Below are 18867 nucleotides of genomic sequence, written 5' to 3'. Positions count from 1 at the left end.
TCTCTCTCTCTCTCTCTCTCTCTCTCTCTCTCTCTCTCTCTCTCTCTCTCTCTCTCTCTGTTCACATGTGTTCCTTGACAGTCTCCTCCCCCCCCCCTCCTCTGCCTCCTGCCCCATGGCTCTGCCCTGGTCTGTCTGCCTCTACCCCTGCCCCAGATCCTCACTCCTCTCCCTTCTCCCAGGAAACCTCCTTTATACCAGATCTGTTGCCTGGCATAATTACCTTAGCATGGGCCCACTATGTACCACCTTCTGGCATTGTATTTCATAGCACACTGTTGTTGAAATTGTGCAGGCCTTTAGGCAGCAGTGTTCCCCAACACAGCAAGAACGCAGCAGGTTCACAGCAGGTGGCTTGCTCAGCAGGCTCTTACAAGCCCCTCCCTGGCCCTGTTCCTTGATGTATCCTGAGCCTAAAGTGCAGGAGTTATGCTATAAACATATCGGTTGGGGCTGTGCATCCGGCAGTTTTCCTCTGCATTTTGACTTGTTGTGGCTTTCTGCAATGTCCTCCTCCTGTCGGGTGCTGAGAAATTCCTTTTCCCAGAGTCTGGCACTTAGACAAAAGCCAGTATTCTCTCAGGGACTTGAGAAGATAGTTCTTACTTGATAAAGGGACTCCTTACTTGGATAAAAAGGACCTATGACTCTCCCATTAACATATGCTTGTGGTCCCTATTAGCATATTAAGGTCTATGCTAGTTTCTAGGGTCCCTCAATCCCTACTCACAAAGTACTTCAAAGTCCCAAAGTGCTATATACTTCAAAGTCACCTCAGCTCACAGGCTCCCTTCTTCAAAGGTACCTATTCTTTTATAGCCCTAGAGATATACTCCTCCCCACCCCGTTCTCTCTGCTTTCCCAAGAGATAGCCTTGGTAGTGTGGAATAAACTTTTCCCTTTTCAACCATGGAGCTTTACGTACAGCCTCTTTACTGCACCCTCACATTTAATAAGAGATGAGATCTGCTCTTAACTGGATCTGTGCTACTTGTGGTAGCTGTGGGGTCCCTGGTAGGAAGAGATTTCTATATTTTTTCTGAGATTTTATTTTATGGGTATGACTGTTTTGATTGCGTGTATATCTATTCCCTGTGTGTATTCAATACCCATGGAGCTCAGAAGAGGGCATCAGGTTCTCTGGGACTGGAGAAACGGATGCTTGTTAGCCACACTGAAGATGCTGGGAATCAAACCCAAACCAGATCTTCTGGAAGAGCAGCAAGTGTTTTTGCCTCCTGGGTCATGTCTCTTGCCCAATTTTATTTTCATTTATTATGTGTATGTGCCATGGTGCTTCAGTAGAGGTCAGAGTGATACTTGGAAATCAGGGTCCCTTTTTGGGGTTCTTTTTAAAGTTTATTTCTTTTTACTTTATGTGTCTGAGTGTTTTGTCTGCATGTGCTTCTGTGCACCGCTTTCATGCCTGGTGCCTGCAGAGGCCAGAAGAGGGCATTGAATCCTCTGGAAACAGACGCCTGTGAGTCATCAGGTGGGTTCTGGGAAATGAATCTAGGTCCTGTGCCAGAGTACTAGGGACCTTTAACCACCGTGTCAACTCTCCAGCTTTTGTGTTTCTTGGTCTCAGTAATAAAAGAATCTAAGAATACACAGAAATGGAAGCTCAAAGACTTTTACTAGAATTTAAAAGAAAACCCCAGGTCCAGCCAGCTGCAAACCTCAGCAGATATCCAACGGAGGAGGTTGGAGGAGAGAAGGGGAACAGCCATGCTGACAAGAGCTGTGTGGCAGGGTAGGGGGCTTTAAAGAAAGTCCAAAATGTTGTGTGTTTGAAGCCCAAAGTATTAAGGAAAACATGCTTATAAAAGAGAAGAAGCCAGGCAGTGGTGGCACATGCCTTTAATTCTGGCACTTGGGAGGCAGAGGCAGGTGAATCTTTGTGAGTTCAAGGTTAGCCTAGTTTAAAGAGCAAGTTTCAGGACAGCCAGGGCTACACAGAGAAACCCTGTCTCAAAGAACAAACAAAAATAAAGATAGAAGAAAGAAAAAGAAAAGTCATTACGCTTTTCTCAATAATTCAGAAGATTGGGCTGACATGACTCTAAGCTATGGCACTGGGGACAGGGATTCTGTGGAGGAAAAGTACAGTATCCTATTACATGACTTATTTGTCCAGTCTCCTAGCTTAAGATGAGCCTGCTATTCGTGGGCCTGGCAGAAGAATGACACACCCAACCAGAATGTGTGGTCTCCACCACGGCTGTAGATTCTATTCTTTTGACCAAGAGGCTGTTGTTCTAACAAGAGGACAACTTTCATGAGTCAATTCTCTCCTTCCGCTGTGTAGATCCCAGGATCAAACTCAGAGCACCAGTCTTGGCAGCAAGCTCCTCTACCTATTCAGCCATTTTGCTGGCCTCATTTTTATTAAAAATTTGTATACTTATTTGTTGAGGTTTTGTCTTTTACTGTCTATTGTAATACTACATGTGATTTCCCAAAACCTGGAGTTTGCATGTAGCCCCTGGAACTTGTTCCCAAGTTAATTCTGATTGGTGATAAAGACGCTGACAGCCCATCGCTTGGGGGGGGGGTGGTCGTAGGTGGGGTTGAGATTTTCTTGAGTTTAGAGAGAGTAGACCAAGAGGAGGGGAGAAGAGAAAAAAGAAGGAAGCAGCCATGGAAGAACAACGCACAGAAGGGAGAGCCTGAGCCGCCATGGGCTAGAGGCCAAGAGAGCATGGCCAGAGGGCTGGCCAACTAGAGCTGAGAGCAGCCCAGATGGAACAATGAAACACAGTAAGTGATGATTCAAGGTTATCACTAGGAAGGCAGATTATAACAGCATGGAGGGTAGGCAGTTGCTCAGCTATTGTGCTGCCTAAGGAATATTTAAACGTATAAAGGCTGTGTGTACCTTTCATCCAGGAACAAAAATGGTCAGAGGTGGGTAGAAACCCTATACGGGATTATTTAATATTTTTACTACAGTTATTTATTTATTGGCACTATTTTTTGGCTACTTTATTGGGTTCTTAAACCTACCACCCTTTCAACCCTTGTTCCACACTAATCCTTTGAAACCCCAACACCAGGTAGGAGAGAAAGGTTATAGGGGAAAGGGGCCTAGACCTCTTTAGACCTCTTCCTGCTGCCTAGGGGTGTCAAGTTCATTGGGGGCAAGCCTAGTCTTGTCAGGATATCTCCAACTTCTTTTTCTCTTTGATCATGATCACTTGCCAAACTGCAACAACAGGAACAAGCTTCTACAGCCTCTTCAGAGCACCCCTGCCCTGACTCAGGCAAAAGTTCCCAGAATTCTAAACATAAAGTCTCTACAGCTGGAAAAACAAAATCATGCTCCTCCTAGTGCATGAGACAAATCATAATCACCTGCTGTAAAGCAGCCTATTATTCCACACCTGGGATTAAAACAAAACCACACTCACATAACATAACTGGATTTTTAAAGAAACCAAAATTCCTACTACATTTATTTAGTGTGTGTTGGGGCGGGGTATGCACTTACATGCTTTCATGTAGCTGGAAAATGACCTGTGGGAGTTGGTTCAGTCCTTCTACCACATGGGTTTCAGGGATCTAAGTCAGATGGGAAGACTTAGCAGCAAGTGCTTTTCCCACCAAGTGGTCTTACTGCCTTCCTCTTAAATAAACTCTCTCCTTCCTTGCCCCTCTGGATGAGCTCACTCTTTTGCTGAAGTCATCTACCTCCCACCCTCCCCGTTCCAAACCCCACGGCTTTCTGCTACTTGCTGACCTCCATTACTGAACCTGCCAGCTTTCTTAGACTCTAAGACAAAAAAGACTTACTATTCTCTTTTCTCATCTCCCTTTTCCTCTAAGATTTACAGCTTGCCTGCTGTGTGATAGCTAGTCTTGGTTGTCAACTTGATTAATCTGGAGTCAACTAAAACCCAAGAAGTTGGGTATGACTGTGAAGAGATTTCTTGACTGAATCCTTTGATGTGGGAGACCTACCCTGAGTCTGGGATAGTTGAGATATGAAGACCTACCTTAAATCTGATCTATAGCTTCTGGTGGCAGCCTACATAAAAGGACCTGGCAATTAGTTGGTATTAGATCCTACTTCTTTGGGATTCCAACATGGACTGAAAACCAGCTGAGACATGCAGCTTCAAGGACCGAACAATTGCTAGATTCTTGGATTTTCCATTAGGAGATAGCCTAGTTGTTGTTGAACTAGCTGGACCACAGTCATGATACATAACACATGGTAAATACCTATATGATACAGGGTAACACAACACATGGTAAATACCTGTATGATACAGGTGCCTCTATCATCTTAAGGAAGGTATGGTGGTTTTAATGAGGAATGTGTGCCTTGTAGACTTAGGTATTTGAACACTTGGACCCCAGTTAGAGTGACTATTTGGGAAGGTATAGATAGGTGATTAGGTGATTACTCAAATAAATAAAGAAACAAACAAACATATATATATATATATATATATATATATATATATATATATATATTCTATTTAGAATATACATATATATTAATTCTAATATTCATTCTATATGTTATGTCCCTCTGAAGAACCCTGAATAATACACTTGTCCTGTTGATTTTCTCTCAAATTCCTAGCCAAATTGTTTCCTAGCTCCCTTCAGAGTCTATTTTTAAGGAGACTAAGAACTCAGGAACAGGAACTCCAAATTCTCAGTTAACACTAGCAATAGCTATGTATGATTTTGTAGCTTTTGAAATTACATTGCTCAAAAGATACAGCCAGGCTGTAAAAAGTTAACTATTAAGTAAAGTTTAAAAGTTAAATAAAATGGTATGAGCTGGTTTACTCATTCTCTCAAAGAATTTCCTTGAAATGAGTTTTTAAGTTGGTTTATGAGGTACATCGTTCAGACTTGTGGATGAGAGATGAATGCTGACACAGTTAAATTTAAAAGTCACAAATGGGAGCCTGGCATAGTGTCCCAGGCCAGGCTTTTAATCCCAGCACTAGGGGGGTAGAGGCAGCTAGATCTATGTGAGTTCCAGGCCAGCCTGGTCTACAGAGTGAGTTCTATGACAACCAGAGCCACATAGTGAGGATTTGTCTTCAAAATAAAACAGTACAAAACAAAACAAAACAAAATATGGGGTCACAAACAGGCTGGTAACACAGCATGCCAAAATCCATGGGTTTGCTCTACAGTACTGCATAAACCACACCATGACACTTTGTAATCACAATGCTGAAGAGGACGAAGGAAGATCAGAAGTTCAAGGTCATCTTCTACAAAGTGAGTCAGAAGTTAACCTGGGTTATATGATACTCTGCCTTAAAAACAAAGAACAAAGCCAAGTGGTGGTGGCTCACACCTTTTATCTCAGCACTTGGGAGGCAGAAGTGGATGAATCTCTGTGAATTTGAGGTCACTCTGGTCTACAGAGTGAATTCCAGGACAGCCAAGGCCACATAGACCCTATCTCAAAAAAATCAAAAGAAAGAAGAAAGACTTGACTCGCAACGCATAAAAAAACAAAACAAAACAAAACAAACTAGACCTTGATTCCTCTTTCTCTTTTCATTGTAAAAGTAACTTTTATTTCCTCTGATATATCTGTCATCTCCAAGGCTCAGTCAGGCCTAGTCCTAGAAGCTTCCAGCCTCTGTACAATCTAATCTAGACCTAAAATGTTTTCAGCCTCTAAGACTTGCTGGTGAGACTAAATCTTTCCTAGTTCCTTCTGGCTCTGGCTGGCTGGCTCACTCAACTCGGCTGTTCTGACTCAAACTCCTCTCCAAACTGACTGATTCAATGTGGCTTCTCTCTCTTGGCCTTCCCTGGTCATACTAACTTTGATAATATGTTCTAATCATCTGTTTCCTTCTCATTCTCTGACTTGGTCTGTCCTCACCTGTGTCTAATTTGTTCTCTCTCTCTCTCTGCAGCCTGTCTCTATAAAACTCACCTGAAAAACTGCCCTCTCTCTCATGCACTGCCTCTTAAGTAGCTTCTCTTTCCCCTGTCTTCTCGTGAAAGTTGGGCACATCCTATTCTGTCAAATCTTTCTCTGATCCATCAGTTTGTCTGCCACTCAATTAGACATCACTTTCAAACATGAGTGTTTCCTTCTACAAACTAATTTTATCTTCGTTGTTTGGAATTAAAGGCGTGTGCTAAGGCTGAGCCACACCACAATTAGAAACAGGTTTTTTCTTAGTAAGTAACAGTCTCGGGGTTCACAGTGTGATCAAATAGCCTACAACATTCTGTGTCTTAATTTTCCCAGTCTTTCTGCACATACTTATATTATGTGTTAATCTATCACATGTATGTGTGTCACACTGTGATCTGTTTGTGTATTGAACATGCACTTGATATATCACACACCTATTTATTTTGTGTTTCATATACACGTTTAGTGTATTATGTCCTATATATTGACTGTATTTTGTTTCTGTATGGTTGGGGGCTGGTCTGGTGCTGCTATGTTTCAGTCACCTGGCTGGGGGTTGCAGGTAGGGATCACAAGGGAAGGAAGAAGGAGGGAGAAGGAGAAGGAAGACAGATTGAACAGGAGATCTCCATTACACATGATGCACCAGGAGAATGCAGAGTGAAATGATCCTTGAGGACAAACTGATGGAACAGAAATAACCCAAGCAAGACTGAAACAAGTACTTGGGGAGCACAGCTGAGAAGTAGTCTAGCATAGAAGAATAGATTAGGGGTAATTGCCCAGTAACTGTGCTAAGGCTGATTAAATAAGGCTAGAGGCCTCAGTCTTGATTACTGGAGGGCTGGCCCAGTCATATGAAGAACTGATAGAGTGAATAAATGTCAGTTATCACAACATTGTATCATATGGGTATCTACTATGTTTTATGTATCAGATATATATCTATGATTATACATCATACACATTTACATATCATTTATTTTAAGAGAAAGTGTAGGAGGTACAACCTTGCTGGAAGAAGTATGTCACTGGGGATGGGCTCGGAAAGATTATATCCTTGCACCACTTCCAATTTGCACTTTCTGATTCATGATTGCCATAGATGATGTGAGCTCTCAGCATCCTGTCCCTGCCACTGTGCCTGTCAACTGCTGCTATGCTGCCCTGCCATGCCAGACTGTTATTCCCCTGGAACAATAAACAAAAATAGGCACTGTCCTCCTTCAGCTGCCTTTGATTATGTTTTTTTTTTTTTTTTTTTTTTGTTTTGTTTTGGTTTTTTCGAGACAGGGTTTCTCTGTATAGCCCGGGCTGTCCTGGAACTCACTCTGTAGACCAGGCTGGCCTCGAACTCAGAAATCCGCCTGCCTCTGCCTCCCGAGTGCTGGGATTAAAGGCGTGCGCCACCACCGCCCGGCTTGATTATGTTTTTGTATTTGTTTTTGTTTGTTTGTTTGTCTGTTTAATCACAGCAACAGAAAAGTAACTAATATAGAAGTTGGTACTAGGAATGGGGTTTTTCTTCAAAGAACTTGACCATGTTGGATTCTGGAATACGGAAGACTTTGGAACTTTGACTTAGAAAAGTGGCTGAATGCAGTAAGAAGCGCTTAAAGAGCCATTCGAGTCAGGCCCTGTAAGACAGCAGTACGAAGAGCAATTTAGATTGTAGAGGCCCAGCTGAAGAGATTTCAGAGGGTACAATAATGCCAACTGGGCAGAAGACATTTTTAGATAGTTTTTACAAAAAAAAAAAAATCTAGCTGTCTTCTCCCTTTGTCCTAAAAAGTTGTCGGAGGTTAAACTTTAAAGTAACAGGCTTATTTTTCTAGTGGAGGAAATTTTGAGAGAAGATAATACTGAATCTGTGCATGGTTGTGACTGATAACACTAATGCAGGTCTACAGTGGAAAAGAGCAAGTAGGGCAAAAGTAATTTCAAAACGTACGGTTTAGACAGGAACACTGGGAAGTCTAAGGTAGCCAGGGTTTGTGCTAGAAGAGAGGCTGTACTTGGTTTTTGTTTGTTTGATTCTGGTTTTTCAAGACAAGTTTTTCTGTGTAGCCCTGGATCTTCTGGAACTCACTCTTTAGACAGGGCAGACATTGAACCCACAGAGATTCACCTGTTTCTGCCTCCTGAGTGCTGAGATTAAAGTGTGTGCCATCACCACCTGTTTGAATCATAATTGTTGAGGAGTGCCATTAAGGAGAGGACCACTCTGCCCTGGAACAAAGAGACGAGTGCCTTTAGGACAAGACCTTACCCAGCTAAGCTTCCAACTAATGCGTTTTCTGTTCCTAAAAAGCAATTTAAAACAAGCAAGCAAGCAAGCAAGCAAGCAAACAACCAACCAATGTCTGCTAGTGTGACCCAGGCCAATCCTGGCAGTTGTCCCTGTGGGACTACCTGTAGCATATGAAGGATGCATGTGTAAAGGGGTCATGAATTCTTTTTCTTTTTTTTTTTTAACGAGCCAAATTTTTATTTATTTCTTGCATTTGAAGTATTCCTCGATGACATCCTTGGCCTGAGATTCTTTGCCATAGTCCTTAACCACTACACAACTGCAACCAACCACTTTCCGTGGCTTCCCTTCTCGATCGATTTTACAGAGGCCCACCCATTCCCCTAGTTTCTTGTTGTCGTCAACCTTTATCAGGTTGATTTGGTGCTCGGCACAAAGTGCCTCCACCAGCTTGACATACATGGGCTCATCACAGTTGGATGCAAGCACACAGAGATGGGCTTGGCGCTTGTCTAAGGCTTTGGCAGCTTCGCGTATGCCACGTGCTAGGCCATCGTGGATGAGGGCGGTCTTCAGCACCTCTTGTAGAGCAGTGTTGACGTCCATTACACCTCCAGCAGCTATGCCTTCCTCGGCCATGGCGGTGGATTACGAGTATCGCCGAATCTTGAATGCACCCGAGCTTCCGCCTCCGCGCAAGTTGGCGGCGGCAGAGAAAAAGATGAATTCTTTTTTTAATTCTTAATTTTTATTCAGTATGAACGGATGTTTTGCATGCACATATGTCTGTGCACTACGTGTGTGGCTGGTGCCTACAGAGTTCAGAGAGAGCCCTGGATCCCATGGAAAAAGAGTTACAAACAGTTGTGAAATGCCATGTGTGCTGAGAATTGGGTCCGCTGGAATAGCAGCAAATGTTCCTGAGTGCTGAGCCGTCTCTCCATTCCCAGGGATCATGAATTCTTACTCAGTAGTTTCAGAGAGACAGGGTGGCTGGGCAACATATGACAAGGAATTTCCTACAAGGGGGCAGAGAAAAACCATTGTGTGACGCTATAAAAGTGAAGCCTGGGTCACAGGGGAGACCTCGAGATGTTGGAGATCCAGCTGTGGGACATCTACGAGGAGAGCTGCGGACAGGGAGTCTGACCGGCCCAACGGAGAGACACATGTTGCAGGCAACAACACTGGAGGGGCAAAACAATCTAAGTTCCTTAAACCTTTAGTCTGAGACACTGGGTATTGAACTACAGGTTTGGATGTTTTCCCTGCTGAGTGAGAGTTTTGCTTTGGCCTAATATTTTCTCACTATGCCAAATTCTTCTTTTTTGCAATAGTAGAGTGTGTTCGGTGCCATTATATGTTGGAAGTTTGTAATTTGCTTTTTGATTTTGCAGGGGACTAATTAAGAAATTGCCTTGAGTCTTGGAAGAGACTTTGGACTTTTAAACACTGGTGAGACTATGAAAGATTGTGGCGTCTTTTGAAGTTGGATTAAATGTATTTTGCATTATAATGTGTTTAAGAGGGCCAGGGAGTAGAATACTGTGGTTTGAATGAAGAACATCCCCCATATGCTCAGGCATTTGAACACTTGGTCCCAGTTGGTCCTGTTGCTCGAGGGAGGTTTAGGAGGTGCAACCTGATGAAGCAGTATGGAGGAAGGCTGTGGGAGATTGCGATCTTTCTCTACTCTCTTCTCTCTGCTTCATGCTTGCCTTTGAAGATGTGAGCTCTCAGCTTCCTGTCCCTGCAGCCATGCCAGCCAACTGGTGCCTATCAAGGATTCTTAACCTTCTGGAGCCGCATGGCAATTTTAATGATAAATGTCCCATGTGGGTTTGGGGATTTGTCTTAGCTACTGTTCTATGCAGTGAAGAGGCACCATGACCAAGACAAGTTATAGAGGAAAACATTTAGTTGGGCCTTGCTTAGAGTTTCTGAGGATTAGTCTATGATCATCATGGCGAGCATCGGGTAGTGTAGCAGCAGGCATGGTGCTGGAGCAGTAGCTGGGGCCTCACTTCTGATCTGTAAGTTGGAGGTAGATACACAGCAAGGGTGGTCCTGGCATGGGCTTTTGACACCTCAACATCTGCCCCAGCTCCAATGACATGTCTCCAACACCACACTTTCTAATCCTTCCCAAACAGTTTCTCCAACTGGGAACTAGATGTTCAAATATATGAGCCCAAATATATGGGGCTTCTCATGCAAGCTACCAAAATATTTGCCCACTTAATTTTCAGTTGATTGCACTGTTTGGGGGAGGTTTAGGGAACATGGCTTGCTTAGAGAAAGTATGTCACTGGAGGTGGGCTTTGAGAGTTTAAAGACTTGTCCATTTCTAGTTCATTCTTTGCTCTGTGCCTGAGATTCAAGATGTGAACTCTCAGGTTCTGCTCCAGTTGTATTGTTGCCATACTTCTCAGCCATGCTGGCCCCTTACCTCTCAGCCATGCCGGCCCCTTACCTCTCAGCCATGCCGGCCCCTTACCTCTCAGCCATGCCGGCCCCTTACCTCTCAGCCATGCCGGCCCCTTACCTCTCAGCCATGCCGGACCCTTACCTCTCAGCCATGCCGGCCCCTTACCTCTCAGCCATGCTGGCCCCTTACATCTCAGCCATGCTGGACCCTTACCTCTCAGCCATGCCGGCCCCTTACCTCTCAGCCATGCTGGCCCCTTACATCTCAGCCATGCCGGCCCCTTACCTCTCAGCCATGCTGGACACTTACATCTCAGCCATGCTGGACCCTTATCCATCTGAACTGTAAGCTAAAGTAGACTCTATTCTGTGAGTTGCTTCTGGTCATGGAATTTTATCACAGTAATGGAAAAGTAACTAATGCATCAGGTTTTGGGGGATGAAGGCATGAATCAATGAAGAGATTGTGGAAGGAATTTCCCCTGGGAAGTAAAGGGGCTCACTGCAGGGTGCTCTGAGCCCAGCAGTGCTGGGCAGAGAAGACTCAGTTCTGGGGCATCCATGGCTCACCCTGGCTCTGAAGGCCAAGCCTTTCTTGCAGACTTTCTGCAGTCAGGCCAGCATGCCAAGCCTGTTTCTTCAGTGGTGGACTGCGGATTAAACCTTGGCCTGTAGGCCGGGCGGTGGTGGCGCACGCCTTTAATCCCAGCACTTGGGAGGCAGAGGCAGGCGGATTTCTGAGTTCGAGGCCAGCCTGGTCTACAGAGTGAGTTCCAGGACAGCCAGGGCTACACAGAGAAACCCTGTCTCGAAAAACCAAAAAAAAAAAAAAAAAAAAAACCTTGGCCTGTATTTGTGTTTATAGGGAAGATGATGTTAACACCTACTTTGATACCTTGACAAGTGTTACAGAGATCAACAAAAGGGACTCCAAAAGAAATTTTATTATGTTGGGAGAGATTCCCTGTGCTGTGTCAGCTCCCACTGTCAATGGAAGCTGTCACTCTTCTGGCTCCTTTCGTGTATCTCTCAGGCAGCAAGTGGATCCCTCTGGCCTAAAGCCCTTAAGGTTTCAGGGATAGCATCCTTCCAAATCCCAGACTGGAATGGTGATCCACCTATCTTCTGCCTACAGAGGGGGTAGAACTCTGGGGGGCCTACATCCACCCATATGACAGCTGGGAGCCAGATCACAGATGAGTGACATCATTCAACAACATGCCCTGTTACTGAATGCTTCTATTACTGTTGGGATTATCTTCAAGGGACAGAATGGTGAGCCCAGAAAGGAAGGTATCAGTGGTTGTCGGGCTGAGGGAAGACTAATCTCAGAGCATCCAGGGCAGGGCATGGGCCAGGCCTGTTCAGGATTATCAAGGGCCTATAGCTACTTGGGTCTTTTGCTTGCCCTTCTGTGGCTTCTTGGATTGAAAGACTTGCCAGGAGGGAGAAGCTGGCATCTTGCTTTTGAATGGGGATGACATATTCAGAAGGACTTTGGCTACAGCATCTTCCATCCTGTCCTGGACTCCAGGGCCTCAGAAGACACTGCTTTATCCCTTCAGAGGCTGAGATGTGTGCCTCATTTTGAATATATGATGTCCAGATCTGGCTTTGATGCCTTCACAGCTTGAAGGTCCCTCCGTGAGTTTTCAGTCAGCTCCACAGAGGTCAGACTGCAGCCACATGCATAAGACAGAAGGGACAGATCAAGGGTCAATAGGGGCAAAGGTCAATAGGCTGGGGGAGAACCCAGGCTTGAGGTGAGAGTGGAGTGGTTGGAGCTGCCTGCTTAGGATTTAACAAGTCCCAGAAGACAGTCAGCTGGAATCTATTAAAAGTGAAGGCTCCTTGAGGGAATATAGGAGAGGGCTCTGCTTAGACTGTCTCCATAGCTTAGGGATATTTGTTTGAGACCCAGAACCCTGGATAGGCCTGCAGAAGGTAAGTCTTTATAGCTGGGCACCCAGATCTGTGTGTGAGTTCAATTATGTTTGAGGTCTCAGAGGAGACTCCTAAGCACCTACTTCCACCTAGAGTTCACAGGCTATGTCCTCAGTACCATGCCTCCCCCTGCATTTACCTGAGGGTCTTTAGGCAGCATTTAGGGTGCTTCAGGGCTGAACAGAGAGGTTCCACCATGGGGCCAGGCAGCTGACAGCCACTGAGGTCCAGAGTGGTCAGGACTGGGCTTTGCTGGAGCACGATGACCAGGTAATGGATCACCTGTTGGAGGCCAGGCAGCTGCATCCTGTGGGGAGAGCCAACCTCAGGGGTTGCTGGAAGTTTGGTTCCCTACCGCTATCCCCTTAAAACCAGGCTTCACCTGAGTGTCTGCACCTGGCACTTGGGCCAAGCCAGGCCTTCGATCAGTAAACGCAGACCTGTGTCAGTGAGCCGGATCCAGAGGAGGCCCAGCTCCCTTAGAGCAGGAGCTATCTTCAGGGCCTCAGAAAGGTCTCGACAAACTGCATCAGGGAGTTTGCAATGTGACAAGCTGTGGTCAAGAAGCATGTAGATTGTTGTAAGACTGGCCACTTCGCTATGTCCAGTTGTACAAACTACCTATTCTCTGGTAGGCCTGATAGTCAAGAAATCTACAGTTCTTCATAATTTGGTTTGGATGGGCTGTCAGTCATTCCGGTGGCTGAGCTGTCATCCCCAGTGGCTGGGCAGTCATCCCTAATGGCTGAGTTGTCATCCCCAGTGGCTGAGCAGTCATCCCCAGTGGCTGAGCTGTCATCCCCAGTAGCTGAGCAGTCATCCCCAGTGGCTCAACAGTCATCCTCAGTGGCTAAGCAGTCATCCCCAGTGTCTGAGCTGTCATTCCCAGTAGCTGAGCTGTCATCCCTAGTGGCAAAACAGTCATCCCCAGTGTCTGAGCAGTTATCCCCAGTGTCTGAGCAGTCATTCCCAGTGTCTGAGCAGTCATCCCCAGTGTCTGAGCAGTCATCCCCAGTGTCTGAGCTGTCATCCCCAGTGTCTGAGCAGTCATCCCCAGTGTCTGAGCAGTCATCCCCAGTGGCTAAGCAGTCATCCCCAGTGGCTGAGAAGTCATCCCCAGTGTCTGAGCAGTCATCCCCAGTGGCTGAGCAGTCATCCCCAGTGGAGATGACTAGCCTTCTCTAGGGGGCAAATTTCATCTGTGTACAGGCCATCCAGCTGTAAATCCCCTCCACATTGGCTCATGGTGACTCACATCAGGATACTCAGACCACACTGTGGGGTAGTCACAGTCTCACAGAGTGGACGCAGCAAGGAGACAGGGGGTTGTTTCTTGGTGCTTTGAGAACTGTAGGCAGAGAAAGAACAAGGTTGACATCTGTAGCACTCCTTCCAGGCCTTTCTAGAAAGCTCCCAATCCTTCCTACCTAAAGACCTAAGGTCCCATGGCTATCATTTATCCCTCATCCCTCGCATCCCCGCCCCAACAAATTTAAACAAAACCCAAGTGTGGGCTGCAGGTCCCTAGGACCAGGTCCTGCCATTATCCTTGTGTATCCTCTCAACAGCGGGTGAGCTATGGGACAAGTATTGAGTAGATCTGAGTTCATAGGAAGCAAATGCCCATGTTGGTATAGGAAGCTAGAGTCAGGTGGAGGATGGGCAGGGAAGAGGATTTGGAATAGTGTGGTCAATGAAGGTACCTTCGGGCCAGCAGTTGGGCCCAAGTGGTGGAGCCAGAGTAGGCTTTGAAGACAGACAGCAAATAGTGTTGGGAATGGAGGAAACAGCAGGTACAAGGCTCAGCACACAGAGGACATGGCATATTCCAGAATGTATAAGACAGTGAGTGTATTATAGAGGGGCTAGGCTGCTTTGTGGAACTACATTGGCTGAGCTTGGAGGGTGGCCTTGATCTGGATGATTGAGAGTAGGCATAGTGAAGTCACTTGATGAGAAATTATAGACAGCTGCCTTGGCAAGGGTTGGTAAAGCAGTCCTGAGGTCCTCTCTCTCTGCCATCTGGATTGTCAGGTGTGGAATGCTTCTCAGCCCAATGGACATGGATGTGTGGGCACAAATAACACCGGTGAGGACAGCCTTACCCTGTTGACTTCAGCCGCTTCAACAGACCCTTCTTTTTCTTCTTCTCCTTTGCCTCCACCAGCCCACAGCGCACCAGTCTCAGAGCCTGACCATCTGGGCAGCACTTCACACAGTAGCTCAGAACCTCAAGGTCCATGCGGGTCAACCTAATTCGCTCCAGTACTATCTCTGGAAGTTTGCTGAGAGCCTGGCGAACAAAATCCTCCTCCTGTGTCTCATACAGGCAGTACAACAGCTCCAGTCCAAAATTGAGATCTTCATCCTCCTCCTCCTCCTCTGCTTCCTCTGTGTCCTCTAGCTCATCATTCTTATTTGCTCCTACTGGTACCCCCTTGTGGTGGCTCTGTTTTTGTACCCACTGTAGGGTGTCCTTTTTCACATGCTCTGGCACCACACAGCCAAAATGCTTTCCAATGTCACCAATCCTGTCCTTACTTAGCAGGCCAAAGAGGAATCGAGTAGTGAGTGCAAGATGACCACGCAGCTCCGCGTCAGAGTTCAGGAGCTTCTGCACACCTCCTGCAGGGGTCCCTGGAGCTCGCTCAGCCTCTAGTAGGTATGACAATGCAGCCAAGAACTCCTGGAAGCTATGGTCAATGAACTGGTAGGTGACCATAGTTTCTAGGACTCCTGGCAGCTCCTTCTTGCTGAGAAATATTGTCTGAACTTGGGAATCCTGAAGCTTCAGTTCCTCCAGGTCCTTTTCTGAGAACTGTGCTTTATGATTCAGGATGCCCTCCCGGGCCAGGCGGCAGAGCATGTGCAGCTCTCCCTGAACCCGGGCTCCATTGGTGCCTGCAGACTTCAGCATGCTGATGACGAAGAGCAGGTACACAGAAGTAGTGGTCTTGGAGGTACGGGACAGATCCTGGCCCAGCTCCAGCTGCTGTTGCAGCACTGTGCACACGATCCAGCACACGAAGGGCACAAAGCACAGAGCAAATAGCGTCTCGTTATCTTTCACAAAGCGGTAAGCGCGCTCCGCTTTCCTCTCGTCCAGGAAGAACTTGAAGAAATACTTTTTCTTGTCTTTGTCTGAGAAGCCGCGAACTTCTGCGCACTGTGGCGAGCACAGTCTGCCCTGCAGCCTCCCGGGGTCAGCACTGCGTGTCGTGACAAGCAAGAGAGCAGATGGTAAGAGCTCCTTGCTCAGCAGCCCGCTGAGCACTCTCAAGCCACTTGTAGCCTCGAAAGGGTCTTTGCAGGGAGTGGCCTCTGGGCCTGATAAAGTAGGCAGCTCGTCTGCACCGTCCAGGATGAATAGTAGGCGATTGGGTTGTTCCAGCATCCACTTCACCGGCGCAGCCTGGTCCGGGCACTGGTCCAGGATCAGGTCTGCCAAACTGCGCGGATCCTGCTGCTCCAGCAGCTCTCCGCACGGCATGAAGAAGGCAAAGTCCACCTGGCTGTGGTATAGCTTGCCTGCTGCCCAGTCGTAGAGGATTTTCTTGGCGGCCATGGTTTTGCCTATGCCTGCCGGGCCCTGCAGCACCACGGTCATCGGATGCTGGCCCACGTCGTCATTTCCCCGGAAGAGCCTATTAAAAGTGTGCCTGTCCGAGCGCCTAGCGCGCTCGGGCTCCGGCTCCCCTGATGGTCCCAGCAGCTCGTCCTCTACAGCGCCTCTCCCTTGCGCGATGAGCAGCTTGGTGAAGCGCTTGTTGATCTTCACGGAGCGGGCATTCCTCTCTTTCACCTTAGCATGCTTTCGTTGTACGTGCTCACGGTATGTCTTCTTGTATTCTGCAAGGCACAAGATCGCGGAAGATAGGAATGGGCTTGACGCTACTCTGGAACCAATGCTCTGCCTCTCTAAATCTGGGCCCCCTTTCCTCTATTGTGCCATAGCTTCCTCCTCCAGCCATCTCACAGCCAAGGATCCCCAAGCAGTGCCCAGGAAAATTGGGGTCCATGAGGAGCCCAATAGGACCTTTCGATTGTGTGTCCCACCGAACTTACTTGAGAGAATCACGGAGGTGGAGCCGAGTCCTGGAAGGCAAACCGATGTGAGGCTTTCTTAGCACGAGGGATGGGGCAAGGCATTAGTGGGCGTTTCCCAGGGAACTCCCTCCCCGCCCCCGCCCCCCTCCCCCGCTTTCCTCTCTCCCCACCTCAGCCCGCGCAAGAAATTGATCTTCCCCAGAAGAGCAGTGAGGATCAAGGTCGAGCCCCTGGATTCGACCCCATCCTACTCTGCCCAGCTTACTCTGCAGCTGCTGCTCCTTGAGTCGCAATGCCACATCTCGAATATCCGACCTCTTCAGGACCTGTCGGGTCATTTCTATGGCTGGTATTGGCTCATAGAACTCCATCAGCTTGTCGACGAGGTCCACAGCATCTGAGCGCTCCAGTCGCCCCCATGGGATGCTGCGGCCATTCAGGGGTGCATCGCGTAGCTTGTGGCGAAAGCGCTTCAGTTGCTCCTGGCTCAGATCCTCCAGTGCAGCCAGAAGCAGCTCCCTTGCCACAGCCTCCTTGCTGCGGATGGGCAGGGTTGTCACTGATGCGACCTGAATAGGATCTGTCCCTGAACTTCCAAAGCACCCTGGGTCACACATCGCACATTCTCCACATGAAGCCCAGGACAATACATTGTAGAGACCCACGGAGTATTCCAAGGCTTCACCTCAAATTACCAACTGTGGTGAAGTGGGTCACTCCATGGCTAGTCTTCCTGTGTCTTTCCTTTCTGGCCATACCAGATAAAGCCAGATAGGGTCCCTACCCTACTTGGGTCTATGTTCTCCCTTGTCACATTCTCTGATAGGGCGCTAGCATGGCTGGACTCAGACAAGCCAGGCCCTGGTGGGGTTCCGGAATTCTCCGCTCCAAGCTCATACATAGCACACTTTGGTGAGTCCTTTCTGGATCACCTACACCAGGGGCTAAGTCTGAGTCCCTTGTGGGGAGCAGAGTCATAAATGCCCTGGTTTGTGGGGGTGGGTATAGAAGATGGACTTTGCATCCCAGCACAAGACAGGCTCTAGAGGTGAGCCCACTCAAGTTGAAAGTTCTCTCTGGAAACCACACTTACCTGGAGCAGGAGGCTCCAGCGGCATCCATGGAGTCTCAGGATCTAACTCTCAGGTGCAGAGGCTGGGGGCAGAGGTGATCCTTCCTGGGCTAAACTGGTCTCAGCCTGGGAGTGGGGGTGTTTCTCAGTCTTGTTCATTCTAGCTCCGCTGGACTCTTGCTGATAGTCAACAGGCTCCCACACTTAGGCACGGTTTGTAACATCATATATGTGCTGGACTAGTGACCTTTGGTTGTCTTCTATTTTATTCTATCAATACTCCTCCTACTGGGTGTGGCAGCCTATGCACCTGTGAGGTGATTCAGATTAAGTGGCTGGCTCACTCACAACCAGGCCTTCAGAAATGGCCTTAAGGTGCCTTAAATTTTGCAGACAGGGTGTGAAAGTCAAGGGGGCAGGTGCATGTGGGCAGGGATAAGGGTGGATAGAGAAGGGAACCAGGTCTTCAGTTCTGCAGCCAAGTAATCCTCCCACACCAGCTAAAGGGCAGAGATTGGATGTTTCTGACCCTACGACCTGCAAGTGACTACAGGGATATGGCGTTCCATGGTGTGGCACAGACGTGCATGTAAGCATGTGTGCATACCTCCACATGGCTGAGTTAACATTGTATTTAAGTGACTGCTTGTAGTAGACTAAATAAAGTCTGTGAAGACACAGTTCACACAGGCATGGCTGTGTTGCTCTGCAATGCAGTTATTTATTTATTTATTTTTATAAATTCTTGCAAACAAGCCTGCTTTGTTTCCTTGTCATCATTATTGAAGATAGAAAATGCGAAGCCAGGGCCAGTGAGACGGCTTATAGGGTAAAGGTGCTTGCCTGACACCTCGAGTTCCATCTCTGGAACCCACATAAAGGTGGAAAGAGAGAACCAGCTCCACAAAGTTGTCCTCTGACCTCCACACCCAAACTGTGGAATGCATACTCCCCTGTCCTCCAGCAACAAATGTTTCAGGTGTTGCGGTGAGCCTGGAGAGGTGACAACACTTAAGACTGTCTGTCTGTCTGTCAGGCAGAAACTAGACTCTGCTTTCCAGAACCCATGTTAAGTAGCTACCAACCACCTATGATTTCAGCTTCAGGTATCCAACTCCCTCTGCAGGTATTCACATACAAGTGTGTGTGTGTGTGTATCACACATGTCTAAATAAAAAGGAAGAAGGGAAGAAATACAAAGCCAAGCTGGTCTCGAAT

The 18867-nt window shown here is 47.3% G+C and overlaps 2 protein-coding genes across 3 annotated transcripts; both read right to left on the bottom strand.

Annotated features, from left to right (window-relative positions):
* Positions 1-8369: 8369 nt before the first annotated feature.
* On the bottom strand, positions 8370-8870 carry LOC114638484 (40S ribosomal protein S12). Its single transcript, XM_028786986.1, has one exon. The coding sequence runs from the start codon at positions 8796-8798 to the stop codon at positions 8400-8402; it is 399 nt and encodes a 132-aa protein (XP_028642819.1). The 5' UTR covers positions 8799-8870; the 3' UTR covers positions 8370-8399.
* Positions 8871-11744: 2874 nt separating this feature from the next.
* On the bottom strand, positions 11745-17699 carry Nlrp6 (NLR family pyrin domain containing 6). Of its 2 annotated transcripts, XM_028786915.1 has the most exons (8): positions 17671-17699; positions 16843-17114; positions 16596-16625; positions 14636-16379; positions 13786-13878; positions 12913-13083; positions 12670-12837; positions 11745-12262 (listed from the first exon to the last, which is right to left on the bottom strand). In XM_028786915.1, exons 1-8 carry the CDS (start codon positions 17697-17699, stop codon positions 12169-12171), a joined length of 2601 nt encoding a protein of 866 aa, XP_028642748.1. In that variant the 3' UTR covers positions 11745-12168. The 2 variants fall into 2 exon arrangements, with proteins under 2 accessions (XP_028642748.1, XP_028642747.1); XM_028786914.1 differs by lacking the exon at positions 16596-16625 and having other exon boundaries at positions 14636-16444; positions 16848-17114.
* Between the last annotated feature and the right edge of the window lie 1168 nt (positions 17700-18867).

This window comes from Grammomys surdaster, unplaced genomic scaffold, assembly GCF_004785775.1.
Source record: "Grammomys surdaster isolate TR1022 unplaced genomic scaffold, NIH_TR_1.0 125603, whole genome shotgun sequence".
Lineage (NCBI taxonomy): Eukaryota > Metazoa > Chordata > Mammalia > Rodentia > Muridae > Grammomys > Grammomys surdaster.
The sequence above is the reverse complement of the archived record's forward strand: the minus strand, read 5'-3'. Positions and strand labels throughout refer to the sequence as shown.

Bases quoted from the DNA above. Each gene is read 5' to 3' on its own strand.
- Nlrp6 (XM_028786914.1), bottom strand. From the start codon at position 17,699: ATGGATGCCGCTGGAGCCTCCTGCTCCAG. The intron at 13,084-13,785 runs GTGAGTCACCAT...TCTTGACCACAG, and splicing joins TGTGGTCTGAGTATCCTGAT to CTTGTCACATTGCAAACTCC. The intron at 12,263-12,669 runs GTAAATGCAGGG...ATGTGGCTGCAG, and splicing joins TGCTGCCTAAAGACCCTCAG to TCTGACCTCTGTGGAGCTGA.
- LOC114638484 (XM_028786986.1), bottom strand. From the start codon at position 8,798: ATGGCCGAGGAAGGCATAGCTGCTGGAGGTGTAATGGACGTCAACACT.